Source organism: Portunus trituberculatus, chromosome 9 (genome assembly GCF_017591435.1).
Source record: "Portunus trituberculatus isolate SZX2019 chromosome 9, ASM1759143v1, whole genome shotgun sequence".
Taxonomy (NCBI): domain Eukaryota; kingdom Metazoa; phylum Arthropoda; class Malacostraca; order Decapoda; family Portunidae; genus Portunus; species Portunus trituberculatus.
In genome coordinates this window covers 13,098,629-13,123,796 of record NC_059263.1, presented here as the reverse complement: position 1 = coordinate 13,123,796, position 25,168 = coordinate 13,098,629, and the positions used below count along the sequence as shown (strand labels likewise).

The following is a 25,168-nucleotide window of genomic DNA, read 5'->3' as shown; positions in this document are numbered from 1 at the left end:
GAAAATTTGTTGTTTTTGTATTTGTGTGTGTGTGTGTGTGTGTGTGTGTGTGTGTGTGTGTTTTTCACGAATGTTACAAGGCGGACGCATGTAACTTATCTTTCAAGAGGGAGATGGGAGAATGGAGAGAGAGAGAGAGAGAGAGAGAGAGAGAGAGAGAGAGAGAGAGAGAGAGAGAGAGAGAGAGAGAGATATGGGAACAGTCTATGCCATTGGGTAATTTTAGACACAGGGCGGGACGCATGTAGCTTATCTTTAGTGATTGGTGGAGACAAGTATGGTGGGAGGAGCACTAGGATTTTAAGAACAGCATACGGCGTGTGTAGTTGGTATCCAACACACTATACGGGACAACTGAACTGAAGAAAGCTCAGAAAAGGAATATGACGCCTACGTAGGCGTCACCATATTTGCCACTGGGGCTTCATGACGCCTACATAGGCGTCACCGTATTGAAGGGGTTAAGGAAAGAAAAACCTCATCAAGGTTGGACATGATTTGGCTGTTTGAGGGGCGTCCTTTAGGTGACGAGAAGAGGAATTCGATGTCGGACTCTTTCTCGGGGGGCACAGGACCAGACTCGTTCCCTACCAGACATACAGGTACAGTGCGAGACAAGTCGTCCTCAGGTTCTCTGGAGTGGTAAGATTTCATTAGATTAATATGAACTAGTTGGGAATCCTTACGATGGTCAGGAGTGTGGACTACATAGTTTAACCCGCTAAGACCGATGGCCGCAAAATTCGCACCCTCCCATTACCGCAATTATCATAAAAAAATCAACTCTTATAAATTACTCTGGAAAACAATCTGCTGTTAGTAGACATGGCAATGCATCATCCTACAAGTTTTCATTGCTCTACTCACTATGGTTGTCTCAGAATAATAACCGATAATTGGAGAAGATTGTGGTAGCGGCAACTCGGGGGAGGTGCTTTTATGTGTATTCTTACATAATGTAAAGCACTGCTCATGTTTTTATGTGTTTTCACATGTTTTTCGTGTTTTCACTCATATTGGCTGATTATAGTTACGTATGTTTTATCAAGCGTGGGTGATGTTGTCACAATAGCGGGTCGGGATCTACCTCCAACCTGTGCACTTTCCGTCTTGTCCCGCCTTGTCTATCACTTTTATCACTAAACTTTAGCTTCCTCTTAGCACCAGTAGCCATAGTTGTAAATAATAGTTCCTTAAATAAGTAAATACGTAAATACGTAAATAATTATCACCGCGACACGACGCTCACGCACCTCACAGAAATTTGGGAGACTAGCTGGCTAGAGCCTAAAATTAGCAAGGTGGTCAAGCCCACCATCTATCTCTCTCTTACTTTCCTTCACCCTTCTCTTCCCACCCACTTTCTCTTCAGCTAGCTACCTCCTCTCTCACCCCTTAAAAAAAAAAAAAAAAAAAAGCTGGCTAGAGTGGTGTGCTTCCTGGGAGCTGACAGTACTACCATAGGCCTACGTCATGACCAAATATAGCAGCGCTACCAATGCTAGCGGTTTTATTAGCTCAAAGTAGCTGCCCCATTTAAGGACTCTCGGAAGTGTGCAATGCAGCCCTATTTAAGGCCTGTCGGACTTTACGGGTTAATGCTCAGGAACAGGATCTCACTTTGGCTAAGATCAGACATGTTGCCAGTGAGACAAAGGATATGTCTAAATTGCCTTGTTTTTATTATCAGGAAGGAGTCCTGATGCATGCCTACAGACCTCCTGAACTGAAACAACTAGACACCTGGTCAGAAACACATCAAGTTGTCATCCCCTTGTCTGTGAGACCAGCCATTATAGAACTAGCTCATGATGGATTGTCTGGTCATCTAGGCATCCAAAAAACCTACAAGAAGGCTCTTCAACATTTTTTTTGGCCAGGAATGAAAAAGGACGTGTCACACTATGTAAAAACATGTCACATATGTCAAATTATAGGTAAGCCTAACGAACGCCTTGTGCCAGCTCCTCTGACACCTATTCCAGTTCAGACGGAGCCCTTCGAAAAGATCATTCTAGACTGCGTAGGGCCCTTACCCAAAACCAAACAAGGGAATCAGTATTTGTTAACCCTCATGGATCCCACTACCAGGTACCCTGAAGCATTCCCTCTTAAGAACATCACATCAAAGACCATTGTAAAACATCTAATACATTTTTTCACCTCGGTAGGAATTCCAAAACAAATTCAGTCTGACAAGGGTAGCAATTTCACTAGCAATTTTTTCCAACAGATAGTGAATGAGCTAAACATCGACCATGTAACCTCCTCGGCTTACCACCCCCAATCCCAAGGCCGTCTGGAGTGGTTTCATCAAACATTAAAATCCATGATGAAGTATTGCTTGGAGCATCAAGGAGACTGGGATGAAAATATCTCTTTCCTTCTCTTCGCTTTAAGAGAATCTCCTCAAGATTCTTTAGGTTACTCCCCTTTTGAATTACTCTATGGTAGACAGATCAGGGGCCTCTCAAAATATTAAAGGATCAATCGTTTACTCAAAATACTCCTTCAAGCCCCAGTGTGTCTGACTACATCAGTAACCTTAGGAATAAAATCAGTGAAGTAAGATCTTTTGCTAAATCAAACTTCCTCAAATCTCAAAATAAAATGCAACAGAATTCTCTTCCTAAATCTGTCATGAGAAGTTTCAAACCAGGAGACAAGGTTTTACTTTTTCTCCCAACTCCAGGCAATGATCTTCACAGTAAGTTCATGAGACCTTATGTTGTGGCTCAAAAACTAAGTCCATTAATCAAATTCTCCTTTGAAATGATGTTATTATACAAGTTGTCAGTAGAGGCAATCATTGGTGGAGGAGGTGGTGAAAGGGCAGGGGACTTGGATTGAGACCTGGTGACTGCACACACTGGGAAGAAGTGAGGGGATGTTTCGTCCAGGGTTTTAGTGGCACTTTCTGTTAAGGGAGAATCAAGAACAATTAAGTTTGGAACAGCCAAGTTACCCGCAAGATCATTACCCAGTACAAGATGTACCCCCGGTACTGGCAGTTCACCAGGTTTAATGGCTACCACAACCTCTCCTGAAATGAACGGGCACTGTAAGCTAATTTTAGCTAAGGGATAGGATAGCTGTGATTCGAGACCTGTAAGGATCACCTTCTCCCCAGTGAAAGCCTGTTTGATGTTAGGGATGACATCTTCCCTTAAGATGGATTGGGCAGCACCTGTATCACGCAGAACCTTGATTTGCCTTGTCTTTACCATCAGTCAGGGACACTTTACCTTGATACATGTACGAGTCATAAAGTTCTAGAGGAGAGTTGACAGGGTTAGCTAGGGCCACTGGTTTCTTGTTCTCAAATGTGTTAGGTTTAGGGGCCACAAAAGAAAGTTGACGTTGAGAGGCCTTGCAATTTGGGTGTCTACATTTCTGGATTGCGTGACCTGGCTTCTTACAGTATGTACACCAGGGGGAATTATATGCATTTGGCGAGAATCCGGTCGGCTTACCACCCATGCCCCCAAAACCTTCCCCAAATAAGGACCTAACATTAGATAGTGAACCACAACCTCTACTACCCAGGGATCCCATCAACAAAGCAAACGCATCAGCCACTTTAGCGGCAGACATAAGATCACTCTCTCCCCGTTCTTCCACATGCCTCAGAATATTAAAGGGTAACTTGTTCTTCCATTCTTCCAGGACCATTAGATTGAGCAACTCCGAAAAGGTGGTAATGTTAAGGGCGGCTAACCATTTCTTAAATTGTCTTAGTTTCTCACTAGCAAATTCAACATAGGTGTGAGACTCTGGTTTCACATACTTTCGAAACTGTTGTCTGTATCCATCAGAAGTGATAGAGTAGGCGTCTAGAATGTTACCTTTGATCTCTTCATATTCTACCTCATCACTAAGGCCGTTGTATACCCTATAAGCTTTTCCTACTAGCTTAGGGACAAGGAGAGACACCCACTGATCCTTGGGCCATTTATTCCTATTAGCAATGCTCTCAAAAGCGCAAAATGACCCGTCAACATCAGATTCATCAAAAGGGGGAACTAGCGGAGCAGCTATAGCAGGATTAAAGCTTGCTAACTTTTTCTTTATATCTATTTCTTCCCCTCTAAACTTAGCGTCATTTTGTAGGGCTAACTCCTGAATTTCTAACTCTTTCTCCTGCCTTCTAAGTTGTAACTGAAATTCTCTCTCTTCTTTTTTTTCCCGTAGTTCTCTCTCTTTATCTTTATCTTCTTTTTCTGCCTGTAGTTGCATTTGTTTTTCATGCATCTGGTATTTTAGTTTAAGCTTCTCAATTTCCCATTGACTTATCCTACTCTTATCCTGTTCTTCTTGGGGACTGTGTATTATAGTCTTCGTAGAGGACTATAATACACTTCTTGCACTAGATGTTCAACAACTACATTCTTAATGACCTCTTTAGTCATCTGAGACGTGATGGGAACATCAAAATGTTTAGCGATGGTCTTCCATTGGACCTTCTTTATATTAGCCTCTTTAAGTTGTTCCAGAGAAGGGTTGGCACAAAAATCTTCAACGTTAAACTGAACGAAAGCCATATTAAATAGATGTTAAACAACACAAAAAAAAAAAAATGATAAGCGAATTACTTAAGTGAGGAACTTGGCAGAGTGATAATAAAGGCAACCTTGGAAATTACCTAGATTATACTTAAGTAAACACTTATGAGTACAATCACTAATGAGGGGTAAACTAGAGAGTACGGCATTAAGAGGGATCCGGATTACTCTAGTTACGAGACTTGAGAGTGAGGAGCGAATTGTACTGAGACTTGTTATTGATAAGGAGGTGGATTAGTCTGAGAGACTAGTTAAAATGGCCGATTCTAACTAGCGAGAAAAATGATCCGCGAAGTGAGGGGATTGAGGGTTCGCATGAACACTTGGATAACACTTATTACACACCTGCCTGTGTGCAAAAAATAGAGATAAGTGCTATCGGTGAACACGCCTTTCTACCTGGTTTCCTGCTCTACCACTGCTATGCGATACCAATGAAAGTCACGAAGCACTTTTAACCCAAAAGGAGCTACTTGATCGCACAAAGGTAAATTTAAACCACACGCAGAGTAAGTCACAGAAAAAAAACACATCAAAGTCACAACACCACAGAAACACAAGTAATCACAGAAAAAAAGTCACTGGTAAATGGAACACTGAACATGGGTTATAATAGTCCTGTCACGGTCGCCAATTGTTACGTTCACTGGTTAAACTGGTAAGATTGGCATCGAGCCGTGAACAATAACAATAAAAAAAAAAACACTGCAGGTTCAACTGGTGAGGAAATGCAAAGGGGGCACTTTAAAAAGCTATTTTAATAACCCATAATGAAACTGACACACAGATATAACATGAAACATGAAACACAGATATATAACATGAAACAGGAAAATGACATATACATATACATATAACACAGTAATAAATACAACAATAAAGAACCAAACTTAATACCTAACAATAATCCTAATCCTATATGGAGGCAATGTGGAAAACACGGGACGAGGGGAAGTGATACTTATGAGGTGTCACAGTGGTGAAGTGCTGGGTGATGGTTGATCCCACGGTAGACCCAAGAGGCGTTGTGTTCACTGGTTGAGGCCTGGACCTCGACTTGACTTCCAGAAAGCCAAGAGCTGGCTTAACCCCTTCAATACGGTGACGCCTATGTAGGCGTCATGAAGCCCCAGTAGCATATACGGTGACGCCTACGTAGGCATCATATTTCTTTTCTGAGCTTTCTTCAGTTCAGTTGTCCCGTATAATGTGTTGGATACCAAATACACACGCCGTATGCTGTCCTTAAAATCCTAGTGCTCCTTCCACCATCCTTGTCTCCACCAATCACTAAAGATAAGCTACATGCGTCCCCGCCTTGTGTCTAAAATTACCCAATGGCATAGACTGTTCCCATATCTCTCTCTCTCTCTCTCTCTCTCTCTCTCTCTCTCTCTCTCTCTCTCTCTCTCTCTCTCTTTCTCCTCCCCATCTTTTTTCCTCCCCATCTCCCTTTTTCTCCTCTTGAAAGATAAGTTACATGCGTCCGCCTTGTAACATTCTGGCACACACACACACACACACACACACACACACACACACACACACACAGTGCATAATGAGACACTGATCCTGAGAGAAGAATATGACTTTAGAAGCACAAGATCGCATAGTAAGAAACTAAGGAAGGGACGATGTTTGAGAGATGTTAAAAAATTTAGTTTCCCGCAAATATGTGTATAGACTTGGAACAGTTTGAGTGAGGAAGTGGTGTCAGCAAAGAGTGTGCATAGTTTTAAAGAAAAATTGGATAAATGTAGATATGGAGACAGGACCACACAAGCATAAAGCCCAGGCCCTGTAAAACTACAACTAGGTAAATACAACTAGGTAAATACACACAAATACAAAAACAACAAATTTTCTAATTCTCTCTCTCTCTCTCTCTCTCTCTCTCTCTCTCTCTCTCTCTCTCTCTCTCTCTCTCTCTCTCTCTCTCTCTTCTCTCTCTCTCTCTCCTCCCCTCTTCCTTTTTTCGAAGATAAGCTACATGTCCCGCTTGTGTCTAAAATTTTAGCAAATGTCACTCTCTCTCTCTCTCTCTCTCTCTCTCTCTCTCTCTCTCTCTCTCTCTCTCTCTCTCTCTCTCTCTCTCTCTCTCTCTCTCTCTCTCTCTCTCTCTCTCTCTTCTCTCTCTTCTCTCTTTCTCCGAGAAAAGCGTCCACTTTCCTCTTGAAGGCGATATAGTAACTAAAATTAGCAGCATAAGACACAAAGGCGACAAGTATGACAAGCTTGACGAGTTTCCCGCTCTTCTGCACTACCACCATATCATACAGGCGGGCTTTTTAACATCCGGCGAAGGGTTAACACTTCGGTTGAGTCGAATGGGGCGCGTGAATCAACTTGACAGTAGCGGGGCTTCATGAAACGGTGGCGTGGAGGTTCATGAGACGATGGCGTGGAAGGTTCACGAGGCGGTGGCGTGGAAGGGGAGGCGGAGAGGTGGCGAACGAGATAACAAGCGGAGGAGGTGATGGTAGTGGAGTATGTTACGGGCGGGCCGTAACATGCTCTACCACTGCTATGCGATACCAATGAAAGTCACGAAGCACTTTTAACCCAAAGGGAGCCACTTGATCGCACAAAGGTAAATTTAAACGACACGCAGAGTAAGTCACAGAAAAAAACCACATCAAAGTCACAACACCACAGAAACACATACGGAAAAATAATGTAATCACAGAAAAAAAGTCACTGGAAAAATGGAACACTGAACATGGGTTATAAGGGTCCTGTCACGGTCACCAATTTTTACGTTCACCGGTTAAATGGGTAAGATTGGCATCGGGGAGCCGGTGAACAATAACAATAAAATAAAAACACTGCAGGTTCAACTGGTGAGGAAATGCAAAGGGGGGCGCTTAAGAAGCTATTTAACCCTTTCCTTCCGGCAATCGTATATATACGATTGCATCAATGCGTCTATAGCGACGGCGATCTTACCCATAATCAAGAATTTTTCGCGCCTCAATTTTGAGCTCCAAGCACGATTTCTCGAGTCAGATGGTGAGTGGAAGTGTCTGGCATGTTATCACATGTAGTGTTGTCATTATAGCTCTGGAAATTTAGCGGTAACTAAGCTATTTTCCCTTGCTCCGGGCGACACTTCGCAACCCCGCAACCCAATCGACCCGCCGGGTGGAAAGCACCATGATAAGTGCGAAGAGACATCCTGATTAGAGCGAAGGATCACAGATCATAACTCACCATGGAGCAGGACAGAACATATGTATTTAGCAGTGCTTCTGAGTTTGAAGACGGTGACAGTGAATATTTAGAAGAAACTGAAGAAAGCGAAGACATTAGTGAGGACTCGGAAAGTGAAAAAAAATATTACCTATCATTCTTTCATGTTAATTTTTTCATTATCTTCAATTTTATAATAAAATGGTAGAAGGTAACTTGTCAGAGAGAGAGAGAGAGAGAGAGAGAGAGAGAGAGAGAGAGAGAGAGAGAGAGAGAGAGAGAGAGATCAACTAACAGGTTGGCGCTTGAAAGCGTGTGTAATTCACCTCGGTCGCCTGCTGGTCACCCAGTCTTCCCCATTATGTGTGTGTGTGTGTGTGTGTTTGTGTGTGTTTGTGTGTGTGTGTGTAGAGAGAGAGAGAGAGAGAGAGAGAGAGAGAGAGAGAGAGAGAGAGATAATGTTATTTGCCTCAGTCGCCTGCTGGTCACCCAGCCAGTCTTCTCCATTACATGTGCGTGTGCGTGTGCGTGTGTGTTTGTGTCTATTTACCTAATTGTATTTACCTAATTGTAACATACGGGAAAAGAGCTATGCTCGTGTTGTCCCGTCTCCATATCTATTAATGTCCAGCTTTTTCTTAAAATCATGAATATTCCTTGCGTTGACCACTTCCACGTCTAAACTATTCCATGCTTCCACCCTTCTATGAGGGAAGCTATATTTTTCACATCTCTCCTATAAGTGGCCATTTTAGTTTTTCCCATGCCCTCTCGACATTCTTTCATTCCACATACACAGATCTTCCCTATCCATTTTTTCCATGCCAATCATCACTCTGTATATTGCTATCAGGTCTCCCCTTTCTCTTCTGTTTTCCAGGGTTGGAAGTTGCATTCTTTTCAGTCTGTCTTCATAAGTCAAATCTCTTAAGTCAGGCACCATTTTTGTTGCAGCCCTCTGTACTTTCTCTAGTTTCCTTATGTGTTTCTTTAAGTTCGAGCCCACTGTATTGTTGCATATTCAAGCCTCGGTCTTATCATTGCAGTAATTATTTTCTTCATCATTTCTTCATCTAAATATCTGACGCCACTCTTATGTTCCTCAATAAGTTCAATACTTCTCCAATTATTTTGTTTATATGTCTCTCTGGCGATAGGTCATTGGTAATTGTCACCCCAAGGTCTTTTCTTCATGACTGGTTTTTATGTCTTCATTTCCTATCTTGTACATACTCCTGATTCTTCTTTCACTCTTGCCAAACTCTAATTTCTTGCATTTTGTCGTGTTGAACTCCATTTGCCATGTACAGCTCCATTTCCATATTCTGTCCAAGTCTTCCTGGAGTAGTTCGCAATCTTTGTCACATCTCACTTTTCTTAACAATTTTGCATCGTCTGCAAATAGGCTCACATAACTGGACACCCCATCCACCATGTCATTTATGTAGACCGCGAACATTACTGGTGCCAACACTGATCCCTGTGGAACTCCACTCTCCACCAAGCCCCATTCTGATGGTCTGTCCTTAATTATTGTTCTCATTTCTCTTCCTACCAAAAAGTCTTCCATCCATTTTAGTAAACTGCCATGCACTCCTCCTACCATTTCAAGTTTCCAGATCAGTCTCCAGTGTGGTACAGGTGTCCCTCGGTTAACGATCGACTACTTAACGATATTTCGCTCATACGATCCCTCCAAATTAATCCCTATTTTTTGGTTAACGATCGCCAAAATTCGGTTAACGATCGGATTGACCAATCGCAATCGCGATCGCAATCGCGATCGCAGCGCCTCCATCCACCCGCGGCCCGTGCAGTAAACACACCACAGTCTTTCCGCTGTTTTGATTGTGCAACAACAACTCTATCACGCTCGCTCTAAACTTCTTTTTTTGTGCTTATTTGTGATCAAGTGAACTTAGTGATGGCTTCAAGCGACCCAACGATTGTTCTCCACCAGATAAGGCTAAAAATCGAGAAAGAGCATTGGCCTTGATATTAAGTTGAACATTGTGACTCGTCATGATGGTGAAGGGTAAACTCTATTGCTCGTGCCCTTGGTTTATCTCAATCAACTGTATCAACAGTTCTCCAGAAAAAGTACAAGTGAAGCAGCAGGCCAACCAAGTCACAAACCTGCACAAACACACAACAACTCGTAACAGGAACCGATTATGGAAAAATTGGAACGTTTGCTGAGGCTATGGATTGAAGACCACACACACCGCCGCATGCCTCTTTCTACCCAACTCGTTACTACTAAGGCACTGAGCCTGTGGGAGGACCTGAAACCAGAATTCAACATAGGCGAGACAGTGTCCTTCAAGGCCAGTAAGGGGTGGTTTGAACGTTTCAAACATCGTGAGTCTACACAACCTCAAGGTTAGTAGGCAGGCAGCGAGTTCGGATCAACCCGCTGCAAACTTCAAGCCTTTGCTTAAAGAGCGCATCGAGGAAGGAGGTTATTCAGCCAAGCAGGTTCTAAACTTTGACGAGACAGGCCTGTATTGGAAGAAGATGTCATCGAGAACGTTTATAGCAAAGGAGGAGAAGTCGGCACCAGGATTCAAGGCATCTAAAGACAGGTTAACATTATTGGTGGGGGAATGCTGGTGATCTTAAGCTTAAACCATGCCTTATTTACCATTCCCAAAACCCAAGAGCTCTGTCTGGCTATATTAAGGAATATTTGCCCGTAGTATGGAAGGCAAACAAAAGGGTGGATGACGACTGTTATCATGCAAAGTTACGTGACAGGATACCTCTCCAAATTCCTAAAAGAATATGCTGCCCAAAACAACATTGCTAACAGATTTCTCTTGCTGTGTGACAACGCCCCAGCCACCCAGAGAGCATGAATGACTCAGATAATATTGAGGTCATGTTTATGCCCCAAACACAACTGCCCTCATCCAGCCGATGGACCAAGGAGTCATCGCTACTTTCAAGGCCTATTACCAGCGGCACCATGAAACAGCTGTTGGCCTGCATTGACACCCCTGACAAGCCGACCATGAAACAATTTTGGAAGGATTATAACATTAAAAAGGGGATCGACAACATCGACGAGTCATGGAAGGAGGTGTCCAAGTCGGCAATGAATGGATGTTCGTAATTTGTGGCCTGAGTGCGTGGAACGTAAACAGGAAGTCCCTGTCGATGTTACAGCAGTAAGGAAAGACATCGTTCATATCTCCCATAAGGCAGGCTTCAATGAGGTGGAGAATGGCGTACAAGAACTGCTGGACAGTCATTCTGAGCCTCTCTCCACCACGACCTCATGGAGTTGGAGAAACAAAATACTTTGGAGGAAATGGAGGAGGACAAGGAGCCTGAAAGAACCCTCTCCGTCAAGATTTTCGAGGAGATTTTAATCATATTAACCAGGCCATACATCTTCTCCAGGAGAATGACCCCAACCCAAACCAGTAATGGCGTGACTAATGCTATAGAAAATGACATGAAAGTGTATAAAGAACTATTTGAGGCAAAGAAAAGGATGGCAAAACAGACAGTCATCTCATCTTTCTTCAAACCACTCACCGCCCAAGCAACCCCATCCACATCCCAAGCAACCCCATCTACCGATCAAGCAACTCCATCCACCTCCCAAGCTACCCCATCCACCTCAAAAGCAATCCCATCTACTTCCATAGGAGTCATCTCGTCGTACTTCAAAGTTCGTCCTGCTACCTCGAAAAACTCCACCCACTTCCAAAACAACTCCATCCACCTCCAAAACAACTCCACCCACATCCAATCTATCCTTCACATCCACCGTAACCTTGAGTGACGATGAGGAGAGCCTGGATGACCCACCCCCACTGGAAAACGTATTCTCTCAAGAATTTGAAGGGTTTGAAGCAGCTGACCGAGTTTGGGTCTGTCATGATGATTTAATCCTCCAAGGCCCTGTGTCCCTCACAAAACAACACACTACGCATATCACATCCACTCCTCAAGGTAAGTACTACCAATTCTAAAGGTGTAAATAACAACTAACAACATAGAAAGTGTCGTTTATTTACGCATCGCGAAATACATGTATGTAGTTGATAATTTCAAATCCCTCAGTTAGCGATCGTTTCGGTTAGCGATCTGTTTTTGGGAAACGTAACCCTATCGTTAACCAAGGGATACCTGTACCTTATCAAAGGCCTTTTTTAAATCCAGATATATTCCATCAGCCCAACCATCTCTTTCCTGTATTACATCTATCACCCTCGAATAGTAACATATCAGGTTTGTCGTGCATGAACGCCCTTTTCTAAAACCAAATTGACACTCACAAAGTATGTCATTTTTCTCCAAGAAGTCTGTCCATCTATTCTTCACCACCCTCTCACACATCTTAGCTACCACACTTGTAAGTGACACTGGTCTATAGTTCAATGGGTCTCTCTTGTTACCTGATTTATAAATTGGGACAATGTTAGCTCTTTTCCAGTCTTGGGGCACTACACCTTCCCTTAATGAGGCATCAATTACTTCACAAACTTTTTCTGCCAGTTGCTCCTGCATTCTCTTAAAATCCATCCTGATACCCCATCAGGTCCCACAGCTTTTCTCACTTCTAAACTCCCCATCATATTCTTGATCTCCTCCACAGTTACTTGAAACTCCTTCATAATCCCTTTCTGTTCCATTACCAGTGGTTTGTCAAAAGCAGTCTCCTTTGTGAATACCTTCCGAAAGCATCCATTCATAGCCTCTGCCATTTCCTGGGATCCTCACTGCATACTCCATTTACTTCTAAACTTTCAATACTTTCTCTATTTTTGATGTTGTTGTTCACATGTCTGTAAAAAAGCCTTGGTTGGTCTTTACATTTATCAATTATATCCTTTTCTTGTTTCTTTCTTTCTTCTCTTCTAATCAACACATATTCATTTCTTGCTCTTTTGTAACTTTCCCACTGCTTAATCCGTCTTTTCCTTCTCCACCTCTTCCATGCATCCTCTTTTCTTGTTCTAGCCTTTTCACATCTATCGTTAAACCAGTCCTGCTTTCCAACTTCTCTATGTTGTCTTATTGGTACAAATTTTTCTCACCTTCTTTGTATATTTTTATAAATTCCTTCCACTTTTCATTTGCTCCCTTAGCACTCTTGAATTTCATCCAATTTGTCTCTTGAAAGAATTTCTTTAGGTTTCCAAAATCTGTCTTGGCATAATTCCATCTTCCCACTTTATATTCTTCATTTCTTCTAGATTTCTCTTCATCTATCACCTTGAACTCCAAAACTGCATGATCACTCTTTGCTAAAGGGCACTCCACCCTCATCTCCTCAATGACCATTGGCTCTGTACTAAAGACCAAGTCCAGTCTTGACGATGCTCCCTCTCCTCCAAACCTAGTATCTTCTTTGACCCACTGAGTTAACACATTTTCCATTGCCAGTGTCAATAGTGTATTTCCCCATGTTGTCTCTGATCCTTCCATTGACCAGTCCTCCCAACACACCTCTTTACAATTAAAATCTCCCATCATTATAGTTCGTTCACAGCCACCCAACATTTCTTCCAGACATGTTCCTGTATCACTTATCATTTCTTCATATTCCTGTACTGACCATGCATTTGTCTTAGGTGGTACGTACACCACTATGTAGTGCCTCTTTTTCCTTCATTAGTTTCTGCTCTGATCTTTAGCACTTCTGCCTTTCCCATACCTTCTTTCACTTGATCCACCTTTATATCTTTTTTAACCAGCAACATCACTCCTCCTCCCATCTTACCTACTCTATTTCTTTTCCAAACATTATATTTCCCTTCTCCAACCATCATCAGGTCTTCTCCTCTCTCAGTTTTGTTTCAGTAAGACCCACAATATCTGGGTTCTTGTCCCTCAAGTAATCGTTGAGTTCTAAAATCCCGATATCACTCCATTTATGTTGGAATACATTACATTCCGCTCATACGTAAGTTTCTTTAGTCCTTTCTTGCTGTACTTTTCTGGGTTATGAACCACTTCCTCAGTCTCATATCCAAGATTCTCCAGAAAACTCTTTCTTCTCCTCTTCTGTCCTCTCTTCATTTTTTCAAAGCCTCCTTTCTCAACTCATTTAACATTTCTCTTTCCTTTTCACCGAGATCTCTTCTCAACCAAATCTTCATTGTTGTTTCCTGCTGGGCTAGCCTCCATGACTTCTCCACCAATTCATCTACATCCTTTTGTGACTTAAGTTTGATTCTTATTGGCCTCATACCTTCTCCTGTGAACTTTCCAATTCTATGGAAGTCCTCTATTTCTTGTACTAGGTCTTTTCCCTCCTCCTGTACCTGTGTGTGTGCGTGCGTGCGTTCGCGCGTGTGCACGGTGTCATTGCTCTCCGGGCTGTTTTTGGAAGACGGATCACACAGTGGGAGGAGGAGGAATCCTTGATAAGGCATAAACTGAACTTTCAGAGTTCACATCGAGCTGCAAAGTACATCATTGTATTCAGAATAACAAAGAGAAAATAATTATTAGTATTCAAACAGTTTTCTGACAATTTCTAGGTTTACCATTTTTAGCCGTCATAGCAAACGGGAAAATAGTTTAAGCGCCGGAAGGAAAGGGTTAATAACCCAATAACAATGAAACTGACATACACATATAGATATAACATGAAACATGAAAATGACATACACATATATATATATAACAGAAATAAATACAATAATAAAGAACCCAACTTAATACCTAACAATAATACTAATCCTATATGAAGGCAATGTAGAAAAAACAGGACGAGGGGAAGTGATACTTATGAGGTATTGCAGTGGTGAAGTGCTGGGTGATGGTGGATCCCATGGTAATCCAAGAGGCATTGTGTTCACTGGTTGAGGCCTTGACCTCGACTGACTTCCAGAAATCAGGGAGCTTGCTTAACACTTCCGCTTGAGTCGAATGGGGCTGCTTGAATCCAACTTCGGGACAGTAGCGGGGCTTCATGAGACGGTGACGTGGAAGGGGAGATGGAGAGGTGCCGAACGAGGTAGCAAGCGGAGGAGGTGATGGTAGTGGAGTATGTTACGGGCGGGCCGTAACACACGCCACTTGCGGACGTGTGGAAAATATGCTTCCCATAATGCAAAGCATACAGACATGCTATGTATAAAACATATATAAACTTATAAATAGATATATGATAATTAATAATATAATGAAATAGTAATAATAATAAACAAATAAATATACATTATGCTATGATTATATATTGTAATATAGTAATAATAGAATAAATATATGGACTAGTCCACCACAACAATGGTGAAAAAGATGAAGGACCTTACCTATGAAGAAAGACTGAAGGAAATGGGACTACCAACTTTGAAAGATAGATGGGAGAGAGATCTGATAAAGATATATGAAATAGTAATCTCTATGGAAAAAATAGACAGACATGATCTGGTATCATTGAGAGAAGATGGAGATAAACAGACAAGTGGACACTCCAAGATCATGAAGAATCAATGTTTGATGAATACTGAAAAGTTTAGTTTTCCACATAGAAGGGTGAATATCTTGAATGGCTTGAGTAAAAAGACAGCATAAAAAGTGCATTCATTTAAGGAAAAGTTGATAAAAGTAGATATGGAGAGAGGTCACTATGAGCCCTACTCTAATCCTGTAGTATACAACTAGATAAATTCTATCCAAGTGAGGAGTGAGTGCCTTCTACCTCCCATAGCTCAGTCCCCCTTCTGTTTCTGCTGTCTTTGTTTCCCTTTCTGTTCTTCCTTGAGCAGCCTGGGTGTATACCCTCAGGAATACTAGTGTCCCTGCCCAGCTAACCTAGCTGGGTTGGGGTGGGGTTTACAACCCCTCCCTGTAAAAACTCCACAGTCACTACCAGAGTTAGAGGCTCAAGGCTCAAGGCTCTAGGCATGAGTTGAGCCTCTAGTCATGATCCCAATCCGGTTCTGCTGGGGGGTCTGACCTTGCAAACTCCTTGGATGCCAGGGCACTAGAGGGGCTTGCCTGCCTGTGTGACGGATGCAGGGGAAAGCTTGCGAGATCCATGTGTCTTGAGAGGGACGGGAGGATCCCCTCACCCTATTTTTAACTTTGGAGATGCCGGGAGGTTGCAGATGTGGCACCTGCCTGTCGGACCATTCCTTGGGTAAACCTTTGGAGGGTTCTACGTGTAGGATCCTGGAACGTCCTGAGCCTCCCAGAGGATCACTGACTGCCTCATCAATCGGATGAGCTGAGTAGGCAGAGGGTGGATATGGTGGGACTCTCTGAAATAAGGAGGCCTGGCAGTGGCGAGACCAGTAGCAAGGGTTTTACTTACTATTGGTTCGGCATGACCAATGGTCACCATGTCAAGGGGGTAGCCATAGGTGTCTCCAGCAGACTGCAGCTGTCTGTTGTAGAGGTTACTCTGGATGATGAGCATATAATGCGACTAAGGGTGAAGCACAGTCTAGGTTTCATGTCTGTTGTTGCAATATACGCTCCTACTGAGGTGCACGAAACTGAAGAGAAGGAGACGTTCTATACCAAACTCAATTCTGTACTGGACCAGTGTCTCTGTCGTGATGCACTTATTGTCTTGGGCAACTTTAATGCTGTGACTGGCACTGAGAGAGCCAGCTACAAGCTATGTGTTGGTCCCCATGGCTCTGGTACTAGGAATAACAACAGCTCTTTCCTTCTGAATCTTGCAAGATCCAGAAGGTTGAAAATTGCAGGTTACTTTTGTATCAGAGACCAGCACTGCACCACTGGACTTGGTATAGCAATGCTGGAGGGGTAGCGAAGGAGATCTACCATATCCTTGTTAGTACTCGTTGGAGGATCCTTCAGAACTGCAGGATTTTTCTGAGTGCTGAGTTCTTTGTGACTGATCACAGGCTTGTTGTTGCTACACTCAAGCTGCATGTCAAGTCCAGAAAGCCTCTAAGATATGATCACATTGTGTTTGACATGTGCCCAGGAGTATGCAGTGACAGTCTCCAGTCGGTTTAGAGTGCTCAACACCATTGAGGAATAACTTTAAATGTGAGACTCTTGAGGCTGCCAAGGAATGTGTTGGTGAGCACCCAAAGTCATGGAGTGGCTTTGCCTTGGAAGAGATGCTGGACAGTATTGAGGAGAGTCGTCGTATTGTCAGACTTGCTGGGATCTGCAACCAGTACAGGGCTCTGTCATGTAGGACTAGAGCTCTCCTGATTAGAGACAAGGAGAAGTATGTCAGGGGTCTCGCTGAGGATGTAGAGTGTTATTTAAATGCTAATGGCCTCTGACCTGCCTATGGAGCCCTGAAGAAATTCCACTTCAAGTCTACATCTCAGGCTAGTGCTATCTGAACAGCAGATGGGTGGTTCGTTGGGGTGTATGCCCCCCATGATTGATTGATTGATTGATGAATACAACTAGGTAAATACAGTAGAATCTCGAATCTCGATCAATCTCATCTCGATATTTCGCATCTCGATTGCACCATAAAAAAACCCACTATTCACACATCTCGATGAAATTACACAAATCTCGATTGCTGTATTTTTTTTTTCATCAAAAACGTGGCGCATCGCGATGCGATTGTTTTGATTGCTCTCCCACCTAGCGGCAGCTTGTGGAGTGTATCAGTACACGCGGCCTCCCCCCGCTCTGTTTAAAACCAGTGTGTGCGGTGTGCGCGGTCAAGATCGTTTACGGGTGCGGGCAGGCTACCTGGATCCCATTCATCATGTTTCCCGCAGCCAATGGAAGGGCCCAAGGGGTGGATAAGAGCGAAAATGAGTGTAAAGGACAACAAAGTGTGAAAAAATGCGGAAGTGAAAAACGTGATTATCGAAAGGACAAAAGACTGAACAAATACACTGCAGAGGACAAGGATAAAGTGTTGCAGCTCTTGGAGAAAGGCTACAGAGTCAGTGAAATACAAAAACTTACTGGCATTCCTCAGAGTACTACTTCCACATTGAAAAGCAAAAAAGATGAAGTGAAAAAATCAGTGACATTGGCAAAAAAATTGTTCACAGGAAACACACTTGGACAGCGCCGCATCACGTGTATTTATAATGAAAGTAATCGTCTAGTGGCAGAAATGGAATATTATCTGGTGAAGTGGATTCAACGACGAGCAAGAGAGGTAGCTAGTATCAATGGTCCTCAGCTGCGTGAACAGGCAAGGATATTCTACCAGGCTGTTTGCAAGAAAAAACAAGTAAAAAATCCATCTGCATTTAATGCTTCTGTGGGGTGGCTTCAGAAGTTTAAGAAGCGGTGTGGCATTAAATATGCACAGTATCAAGGCAAAATATCTTCTGCTGATAGTGAAAGTGCTGCTAATTATCCCGCAATAGTCAAACAAATAATAGAAGATGGAGGCTATTGCAAAGACCAGATATATAATGGTGATGAGACTGGCCTTTATTGGAAACGTTCTCCCAAAGCCACCTTCATTTCTAAAAATGAAAAACAAGCACCAGGAGTAAAAGTGTCCAAAGAATGTATCAGCTTTCTTTTTACTTGTAATTCTTCTGGCAGCCACAAAATGAAACCTCTTATCATTCACAAATACAAAAGGCCTAGACCTTATAAACACGCAGATATACAACAACTGAATGTTTATTGGGAGACTACAGCTTCAGCCTATATGACCTCAGCACTTTCTATCGAGTGGTTCGATAAATACTTTGCCCCTGATGCAAAGAAAAAGTGTGAGGAACTAAACCTGGATTTCAAAATCCTTCTCTTTCTAGACAATGCACCTGGCCATGCAAAATTCCTCATAGGGAGGCATCCATGTGTTCAAGTCGTGTTTTTGCCCCCAAACACTACTTCCATATTACAACCCCTGGACCAGGAAATAATAGCCAATGTAAAGCTATTATACTATAAGTACCTTCATGACAAAATGCGGCATGAAACAGATAGCAATGATGAGCTGGTTGAGATCGAAAACTCCACGAATGAAAGTGAAAGTGATCGTGAACTGTCCGCCACCTCCAACCAGGCCACCGACACCGCCACCCAAGCCGCCGCCAAGCCCAAGGTCACCACTGAGGAAGACGTTTCGTCAAAAGGAGCTATTTCTGTGAGGCAGTTCTGGAAATCCTACAACATCCGGAATGCAGTGGATTTAATGGTGAAAGCTTGGAATAACATATCAGATGCAACTATCAGACATGCCTGGGAAAATCTGCTAGCCGAGAAAGATTCTTCAGATTCCTCACAAATTCAACGACAAGCTCATCTACTGGCTGACGCTGTGACATCTATTACAACTGTTCCTGCCCCTGGATTCTGTGATGTTAATGAGAATGATGTGATGAAAGAGTTATTAGGAGAAAAGGTTGATGCAAGTGAAGCAATCAAAAATTTAATTAAAGAAGACGTAATGGAGGAAGAATTGGAACAGCCTGATACCGTGTCACAGCCTCCCTTCCTGAGTGTTCAACAGTTGTCCGAGGCACTGGGGCTTGTGGCAAAGGCCAGGGATATTGTGGAGGGAAAAGTGGAGAATGAAACTCTCCAGGAGGCTTTTGATTATCTCAATAGAAAAATGATGGGCATTTACAACAGTAAAGCCAATGAACAAAAACAGTCCACTATAACGAGGTTGTTCAAGATGCAGCAGCGAGTCGCCGAGGTCATCGAGAATGTCACAGAAGAAGACGACGAAGGACCAATAGACCTTGATGCTTTGGACACTGAACTACCAGAAGAACCACCATTTGTAGGATTTAATGCAGAGACTGACGGTGCTGGCTGCAGTGGAGAGAACATCATAAGGCCATGACAAGATTAGGGAGTGAAGGTGGTGAGTTCCAGTAGCGAGCCACCAGCCCAGCCCCATCAATCACCCTAATTTTATTTCAATAAATATAAGGTAAATATGTGTTGTTTTATTGTAACATTTCATTAGTTTTATTATATGAACTGCAGTGTGTAGTGTGGTAAGTACTTTAGTTGTCAGCCTGAGAGTTTGTGTACTTGATATAGGTTAGTTGCCAAAGTTTTGGTCCCAATTGCATTTTCCTATATGAAGTTAACCCATCTCGATATTTCGAATCTCGATCAGTATTTTGGGTCCCAATTACGATCGAGATTCGAGATTCTACTGTACACACGTACACACCACAGTGTATCATCATACTGTTGTAATTTCTGGGCTTTTCTTAGATTTTTAATATAGTCTCAAGAATATTCTTAAACATCTATCACTTGAAAACCTTAAATCTGATTGCTAGTATGGGATCTGTTGTGGTGACTCTTCTATTATTTGCCTTTCCTTACTGAATCATGGTCATCCTCTTTTAGGGATTTTGGTGAAACTTTTGGTGTTGCCTTACCTAACCGATGTGCCAGTTTTTTGTCGTCTTCACCTATGGAACGCCATCTCTCCCGAACATCTACCTCTCGTAATAAATCTTGTGCTCCTCTGTTGTCTCCAGTGTCTCATACCAAGCAGTCCAGGTATTTCACTTTTTGTGCCCCTCTGTCTGTTTTATTGGCAGGTTTTCTTCTGGCTCCCCCACTTATCACATGATCTAGAAATGATAACTTCTTTGCTGTAATGATTTTCAGAAGAGTTCTTTGTATCTATGGTTTTCATAGTCTTTTGTCTTTGGTGACATTTTCCACTCAAAATATTCTTAAGAATCATAATTTTGAATTTTTTTATTCTCTTTTTAACCCTTTCAGTATTGTGACACATTACCTTGAGATTTGTGTACATTTGGATAATTTTTATATATATTATTAAGGGGTATGGAGATCAAAAGGTTAACCTCTTCATTCCAGGCAATAGAAAATGACTCCTGTATCTGGGCTGGGATGTGATTGTGGGATACCTAACTCAGAGACACCTCTCTCTCTCTCTCTCTCTCTCTCTCTCTCTCTCTCTCTCTCTCTCTCTCTCTCTCTCTCTCTCTCTCTCTCTCTCTCTCTCTCTCTCTCTCTCTCTCTCTCTCTCTCTGCAGAAATAATAATGAAAACAGTAATTGATTTTCCATACTAGGTACATGTATTATGAAATAAACTCCTGCAAATTTTGGATTGGATTTTCGATCTTCAAATCTGGTGATCCCTGTCTTACTCTACGGTTGTGAGACATGGATGCTGAACACCGATCTGAAGAGGCAGATTGATGTCTTTGGTACTAGATGCCTTCACAGAATCATGGGGGTACCACTGGTATGACTTTGTGTCAAATCAGCGATTGCTCCGTGAGACTGATTTGAAGCTGATTACCAGCATAGTCCATCATTGCTAACTGCAACTATATGTGCATGTGGCACACTACCTGGAAGCCGATCCTGCATATCGGGTTGTCTTCGAAAGGGATAACCCAGCATGGAGGAGGCCAAGGGGACGTCCACAGAGCTCATGCTTATAGCAAGTCAATGCCTGTTGCTGGGAGTTACTTGGCATGGGAAGGGAGTGTGCATGGAGACTCATGAGGTGTGACTGCCTTGAGCAGCGCTATAGGATAGGGTTTTTACTTACCAGAAGTGAAGTCTAGCGATGGATAACACAAAGGAGGATGGGAGAAGAGTGGAGAGGAGGAGGGAGGTTATTCACCGGAGGACGAGTCACCATTCATGAAAAGACTGGCAACTCGTCTTATGATGGGATTCCTGTGAACCCACTAGTGGAGGGCTGTGCACCACTAACACTTGCACTCTCACTAGATTCCTTATTTTCACTGCTAATAAGCCTCTTTGATGCTGTTGTAAATTTCTAAATTGGAAACTACAGGCAGAATGCAGGAGAATGTTGTTGTTTTCATGACCGTGGTGTTTACCGGTGGGCAAGTGCTGGTACATTTACTGGCATTACCAGTAACAAGCTTAATGGTACTATACTGGTAGAAATCTTAGTACAGTGGAGACTCAATACTCGAACTTAATTAATTCCAAATGGCTGTTTGAGTATTAAAAAGTTAGACTATTGATACCTATAAATCAGGTAATTCGTTCCAATCTTATCAAAACCTCAAGTTTATAAAAACTTAAATGTATTTTTTTTTACAATTTTGTTTTGTACACACCGTAAATGAAGGCTGTTGATGGATAACTTAGAAGAGGAGGGAGAAGGGTGGGCAGGAGGAAGGTCACTGGAGGATGAGTCACCATTCATGAAAACATCTTTGTAACTTTTCTCCTGGTGTGATTCCTGTGAATCTACGAATGGAGTGCTGTGGCTCACTAACACTTTCACTCTATTATTATTATTATTATTATTATGAGGTCAATGAAGGCGACCCACTGGAAAGCATAACTGCATAAACCCAAAGGCCCAGTGGGCGGCACCTCACCGATAAGTGAAAGGAAGTAACAGGAATGAACAACAGAATAGGAAGATTGGTAGAAATCTAAGAGGTAGTGAGTTCAGAGAGAAGAAAGGTATTCACACATTTTTTAAATGCTTCAATGTTACTAGAATTAACAATCTCGTTGGGAATTGTATTCCAGAGTCTAGCAGATACTGGGATAAAACACCGGAAAATTGTGATATTACATCCATTCACAGACAAGGAACGGTCATTCATGATCAAGGATTGTCTTGTAGCACGTGCTGGTAGTGAAGGGCAGGCAAATGACAATGCAACGGGTGGTTGGAATTAGACATGATTTTGAAGAAATAGGACAATGATCCAACCAAACGGCGATGCGAAGATTAATCTCAAGATTAGGAAGAAGAAATTTAATCTGGTTGAATGCTCTATCTAAAAGCTTTAAGTGAGACTCTGCTGCAGAGATCCACACAGAGTGACAATATTCAAAATGAGGCAGTATGAAAGAGTAAAAGCAATTTCTTACAATATCATCAGAGGAATATATCCGCCTACATTTGCGTAACAAACCAACTTTACATGAGACTGATGATGCAAGTGAGCAAGTGCAACTCAAAAGTAAGTTTGGGATCAAGGGTGACTCCGAGTAACTTCAGAGACGAACAATTAGGAATAGGTACTTCGTTGACAACAATATCAGGGTGAACTGGGAAAGGTGTCCTTGATCTGCTAATAACCATACTATGGGATTTACTCGGGTTCAGTTTCATACCCACCGATCACACCATGACAGAATCCTTGAAACATCTTGAGTGAGTACATTAGCGACTCTCTGCCTATCCTGTGGGGAAGGAATTGTCGCATATATAGTGGTGTCATCAGCATAAGCAACCATATTAGATTCAATCCCACACCACATGTCAGATGTATAAATAATAAAAAGAAGAGGTCCCAGAACACTTCCCTGCGGAACACCGGATACAACTGGACTAAAAGAACTAAGGCAGCCATCAACAGTCACACGCTGCCTTCGACTCGTTAGGAACTCTGACAGAACCAGATTCCTTATTTTCATCACTACTAAGCCACTTTGGTGTCATAGTAAGTTTCTAAATGAAAAACTACTACTGACAGAAGGAAGAAGATTGTTGTTTATCTCAAGACTGTGGTAAGAATACTGATGCACACCACCATCCGATATACCAGCATTACCAGTAATACGACATTGAAACGGTACATTGGCGGCTGCGAGAAGGCAAATGACAGAGCTTTGTATATGACCAAATTTGTGGCCGTTTGATTAACAGATATTTTCACCGCTAATAAGCCTTTGGTGTTAATGTAAGTTTATAAATGAAAAACTAAGATAGAATGCAGGAGAATGTTATTCTGATGACCGCAGGAGGACAAGTCACAACTGGCAGAGGGGGAAGAGGGACGTCAGGGAGCCTTTGTTTACAACCGCGGGTGTGGACGTTCAACTATTAGGTATTTTTTTAAGTATTAAATCGAACTTTTGCCTTCGAGTATTGAAAAGTTCAAGTATTTAGACCTTTGAGTATTGAGTCTTCACTATTGGCAAAATTTTTTTTTACCAGCAAAGTCATCTGCTCGTGCCGCTTAACGCTTGTATCCTTAGTGCCACTTTCACCGCCAGATGTCCGTCTTGTTAAGGTTGTCAGGAATCAGTTACCACCAACCAATGGGCAGTGACTCATGACAGGAAGTTTCATATAATCCAGTGTGATAAGGATGATCATAAAATGCAAATACGTATATAAGCAGTGAAATAGTAACAATAATGAAACTAATACTAAAGATTGCAATAATAATGATAATAATGATAGTGATAATAATGATAATAATATTAGTAATAATGATAATAATAATAACAATAATAACAATAACAATAATAATATTGAAATAATAATAATAAAATAACATTAATAATATAATTTTTCTTCTTCTTATTATTAATATTATTATTATTATTATTATTATTATTATTATTATTATTATTATTATCATAAACATTTATTATTATTATTATTAGGAAGTACAGCAATCAGAATGGAGAAACTTGTGGCTGCTTTCTTGATCTTATTACCAAGGTGTGGGAGTTTCTGGAACTGCCTCAGCCCTATTTTCTTGCATCCATTCTGCAAATTTAGGTAGAACTCACCTCTGGGACTTTAGGCAAGGCTCCACTCCTTTCATGTTGCCTTGCTTCTTGTGGCTCTAGAGGTTGGCAGGTCACAGTTGAAACATTCCTTGAGTATCTTCCATCTGGTTTTGGTCTAGTTGTCTTTGTCTGAAAGGTGGGATTTCAGGGAATAGAAGTGCTACACCCCAGAGGGAGAATCTAACAGGGCTTTTCTTAAAGAAGAGCTGCTTCACTTTTGTGGAAAATAAAGGCTTGTCAGTGAACATCTCCTGGCTTGTGGCTATGCCATTTGTCAAGTGATTTAAAGTTACCTGCATGTCACCATGATACCCAGGTTCTAGGTGGTTACACCAAAGATGCACTTGGGTGGCACTTGGGTGGTGATATGGGCCCTAATATGGGCACCACCATAAATAGAATTGCCTGCGCCACTAATGAGCGGAAGCATAACAGTGTTTCCCACAGATACTCTTCAAGTATGCCATAACACACACACACACACACACACACACACACACACACACACACACACACACACACACACACACACACACACACACACACACACACACACACACACATAGATAAAAGGTATAATATATGGAGGAGAGAGAGAGTGGGTAAAGGAGGAGGAGGAGTCATGATGATGTTAAGGAAGGAGATGGTGGTAAATCAAGTGGAGTTTGGGGAAGGAAAATCAGAAATACTGTATGTTAAGATGCATATTAACAAAAAGGAGTTAACAATCATTGGAACATATGTGCCACCAAAAACAAACTCATGGACTAACCAAGAATATAGAGACATGATAGATGACACAATAAGGAGTCTTACAAGAATCATTAAGGAAAGGAAAAAAGTGATATTGATAGGAGATTTCAACTGTAAGGAGGTAGACTGGGAAAATTATGAAAGTGGTATGGGGGAAGATGCCTGAGGAGATAGATTCCTGAACCTAATGATAGATAATTTGATGGTCCAAAGAGTAAAGGAAAACACAAGATTCAGAGGAAACGA

At 42.0% G+C, this 25,168-nt stretch overlaps 1 protein-coding gene across 1 annotated transcript in view; it reads left to right on the top strand.

Moving 5' to 3' along the window:
* The window catches only part of LOC123501426 (leucine-rich PPR motif-containing protein, mitochondrial-like), a 362,529-nt gene that overhangs the window by 184,237 nt on the left and 153,124 nt on the right, over nt 1-25,168 (top strand). Inside the window, exon 17 of the mRNA XM_045250254.1 lies at nt 20,010-20,165. Within this exon, the coding sequence (XP_045106189.1) occupies nt 20,010-20,165 (156 nt within the window). The remainder of the gene's footprint in view (nt 1-20,009; nt 20,166-25,168) is intronic.